Genomic DNA, 4,248 nt, shown 5'->3' with positions numbered 1-4,248 from the left:
AAGTGGACGGATCACACCTAACGGTGTATAAATCCACAAGTCCACAAAGTGGACGGATCACACCTAACGGTGTATAAATTTACAAGTCCACAAAGTGGACGGATCATCCCTAACGGGGAAAATTTACAAATCCACAAAGTGGACGGATCACACCTAACGGTGTATAAATTACAAGTCCACAAAGTGGACGGATCATCCCTAAGGGGTACAAATTTACAAGTCCACAAAGTGGACGGATCACACCTAACGGTGTATAAATTTACAAGTCCACAAAGTGGACGGATCATCCCTAACGGGGGAAAATTTACAAATCCACAAAGTGGACGGATCACACCTAATGGTGTATAAATTCACAAGTCCACAAAGTGGACGGATCACCCCTAATGGTCAATAATCCTACAAGTCCTTAAAATAGACGGTATAGTATTTCCTATCAATAAGGTGGAAGGGTCCGATTAGAAGTTCGAAATGCTTTAAAGTGAACGGATCAACAGACCGGCTTGTCCAAATTAATACACAAATAGACGGAGAGAAAAATCCTTAGCGGATACAAATACTTTACCAGCAACAAAAATATGCGTAAGCATATATATTGAAAGAAAAATATTGTTCGGTGCAAAAGCTAAATTAAAACAAACCGTCTTCAAAATACAGAAAACATAAAAAAAAAGGGGACGGATCCTCCTCAACATTTACTACAAATTAATCTACTTTTTTCGGCTCTTCAGCTGGAACGTCCTTCGACGGAGCAGACTCTCCTTCGCCCTGAACAGCATCTTCACCAAACAGGTCTTCCGTGTTTTCTGAAGCGACGGGCAGAGCGGATGTCTGATCTTGGTCATTGACGGTTATCATGGACACGTCAAGATCCGGGTAGGTCTTCTTTATCTGACGGAGGGCATCGTCAAAGCCTTGAAGGAACGAACCCCCCAGCTCCTTCAATAAATCCAAAGAGTTGCGATACTCGGTGACGGCATCCTCTCCGGCTTGACGGAGTTTCTTCTTTAACTCTTTCACCTCCTCGTCTTTACCCTTCAAGGCCTTCCCAGCTTCTTCCGTCCTCTGTTCGAACTCTTTTCTGGTCTGCTCAGACAGTTCAAACTTCTGCTCCATTGTGGACTTCCACTTGTACAGTTGACTAAGCTCCTCCTCCGTCCGCCCAGCCTTTGTCCGTATACGTTCAAGAGCCGCTTCACGGTTGAGGCAGCGATCCATCAAGCCCTTCATCATGACCAAGGACTGAAATTGACAAAGTTAAAGTGTTAAATAGAAAACAAAGAAGTGGACGGGCATACACTGACAAAAAGAAGGGTACCTGCCCAACGGCGAATAAACCCGTCTCCCCCATTGCTTCCGTCGAATGATTCCCCAGATCCTCGTAGTCCTCTGCCGAAATTATTGACTTGAGTTTCTCCAAGGCATACTTCGAATCGTCACGGAGAAGGGAAGGAGGTTTCTCCTCGTTGACGGGAGGGGCACGCATTAGGCCCTTGCCGGTTCCATGTTTGGCTTGGGTGACGGTCTTAACGCCCTCAGCCATCAAGCCCACCACGGGCTCCAATGAAACTTTCGGTTGCTTGTATGGACGGTCAGACTTTGGCGGCTGCTTCCTCTTAGCCGACGACCCCGGCACCTTAGGAATGACAACTTCACCCGTCTTCTTTTGCTCGACGGCTAGTGATTTTATCATTGCCCTTCTCTTAGCGTCGTCCATTTCTACAAATACAGGACGGATTAAGATCATCCTTCGTTAAATGCTAAATTCAAGAGTAAGAGTTGACGGACTTACGTTTGTGTATTCTTTCGTCGTATGCAAGGGCTTCGCGAGTGGGTTCTGGACCGTCACAATACCAATGTATTGTTCTTGGGTTCACTAACTTGGCCCAAGTCCTTTCCTCCGGCTTAGTTTTCCTGCAAATCTCTTCAAGGAAACTGAATTCCTCAAGGCTAACTTGCGGGCGCCGTCTACCTACAGAGAAAGACGGTCAGAATATACACATAGACGGATATGAAAAACAGAAGCAAGCTAGGACGGGTGCATACGCAGTTGATTTATCACCGCCCAGGTTGTGTCAACGGGTAGGTACTCCGTCTCCCCTGGATGGTTCATCCATCTGTTACCCTCCAGGAAGAAGTAGCGACTCTTCCAGTCTCTATTTGAGTCTGGGGTCTCAAAGATCACCTTCAACAAGGGGCTCCGACTAGCAAAACTATACATCCCCCTTGACCCAGAAATCTCGTCTGGACGGTAGCAGTGAAGAAATTCACGGACCGTCAGTCTCCTCTCTCCGTCCGACCATGCACCATAGAGAATCTCCATGGCTATGAAGACTCTCCAGGCGTTAGGAGATATCTGTGTGACGGACAACCCTAGGTAGTGCAAAAGTTCCCTATGAAGTGTTGAGAGCGGGAACCGAAGTCCTGCCTTCAACGCCTGCTCATATATTCCAACACCGTCTACCCCTTCATAGTAACACTTCTCTGACACATAAGGAAGACGGATGGAAATGTAGTCCGGTATTTGGAAGTTTGTTCTAAATGTGCTGAAATGTTTCTCCCTGATGACGGATGTGAACTTATGGAATGTCCACTCCGGCAACATGATGAACTTCCTCAGTCCATCAGCACCTACAACGGACTCCAGTGCCTGATTCCCATCGTCATCAGAACCCTCTATTTCAACTATCTCCACATCCTCATCTGTAGAGGACGAAGAGGAGGACGACGGACTCCTATCTTCGCCGGGGCTCTCTTGGTCTTTATGACCGGACGGGTATACATTCTCGTATTCCGCCCCGTCACGAACCACCGACTGGTTACTTGACGCACTAGACATTTCCTACAATTGACGATAAAACCTAAGACTGACGGGTTTGAAATCGTTGACGGATATAGTAAGCCTAAGAACAATGCATGGACGGAAATGTAACTTGATTATGTATTTAAACAAATACTTACCACACTTGGCGGATTAGAGGTGACGGTTGTTACAATCGGTATATTTTCGTCCACGACGGAGTTCTCTGACAAGGTTGACGGCTTCGTTCTGACAGTCTATTTCTTGTTAAAATGGTGAAAATGGGAGTGAGGCGCCTTATGTATATATAGGGGATGCACGGAAGACGAAGCGACGCCTCGATCCTATACAACGGCCACTCAGAGATTGACACGTGGCATTCTCAATCAATGTTGACAACCTGTCAGGATACATCAACAAAATTGTACTCTTCACGTAACCGTCAACTTGATGGGTTTTATTCTGACGGGTTGATCCACAGGAGACCGTCATCTTATATTGCATGAACCCGTCGATCAAATTATTCTTTCTTTTTCTCACGGATATGTTTCCGTCACATAAATACCCGTCATGCCCCTACGATAGGATCGTCACCCCATTGATCCTTTGGCCCAAAAAAAAAAAAAAAAAAAAAAAAAAAAAACAGACGGATCATTGGGGTGAAGGGGGCAACTGAAGATGATAAAATATAGCCTGTTGGGCCTACCTTAATGGGCCTGACGGATCAGGGCTGTTGGAATTGTGTAAAGATGGTCCCACGCGCTGTGAATGCCCATCGCCGACAGACTCGGTAGGGGCCCATAATCCGGAATCTCTATCGCCTATAAAAGCCCTAAGATCCAGAAGGGAAAATCCTGGCCCACTACGTTTTTGGAAAATTGGTATCAGAGTCCCACATTGGAAAGATCTGGAAATCTAGAAGAGAAGCCTACTCCCCACCACTACAGTCCCACATTGGAAAGATCTAGAGGTAAAGAGCCCTCTCTTCACCACTATAAAAGGGCCGACATTCTCGCAAATCGAGGGAAGATGATTTGATCCTCTCTAACACCTCAAAATAACTCAAGGGACGAATTCTGACTTGACCGTCGGAGAGTATTAGGCCGGCCCCACACCGGTGCTCTCTAAAGGGTTTTTCTTCCGTTTGTTCTCGTTGTGCAGGTTCGTTGACTCGCGAGTACGGTGTGACTTATTGGTGACAATTCTCAACGTCATCAAAGATGAGTCTCATTATTTTTAAAAATTAAATTATGAAACTGAGTGATGAGAATTGATGAGCTAAACAGTACCTAAATCTCTGTTTTACTCAAATCCGAAGTTGTTGCACATGTGCAAACAAAGGTATACCTGCCAACATTTGTTACTACTCTCTTTTTTTTAGTTTTTATTCTATTCCACTGTCTTTAGTATCTTTTATTATTATTTTTAAAATCTTTTTTCCACTCTTACTT

The 4,248-nt window shown here is 45.3% G+C and overlaps 1 protein-coding gene across 1 annotated transcript; it reads right to left on the bottom strand.

The window, feature by feature from the left end:
- Positions 1-702: 702 nt before the first annotated feature.
- On the bottom strand, positions 703-1,862 carry LOC115960783. Its single transcript, XM_031079774.1, has 3 exons — positions 1,790-1,862; positions 1,316-1,716; positions 703-1,239 (listed from the first exon to the last, which is right to left on the bottom strand). The coding sequence occupies exons 2-3, from the start codon at positions 1,712-1,714 to the stop codon at positions 703-705; spliced, it is 936 nt and encodes a 311-aa protein (XP_030935634.1). The 5' UTR covers positions 1,715-1,716; positions 1,790-1,862.
- Positions 1,863-4,248: the final 2,386 nt, after the last annotated feature.

This window comes from Quercus lobata, chromosome 2 (genome assembly GCF_001633185.2).
Source record: "Quercus lobata isolate SW786 chromosome 2, ValleyOak3.0 Primary Assembly, whole genome shotgun sequence".
NCBI lineage: Eukaryota > Viridiplantae > Streptophyta > Magnoliopsida > Fagales > Fagaceae > Quercus > Quercus lobata.
This window is presented reverse-complemented; position numbering and strand designations above follow the sequence as displayed.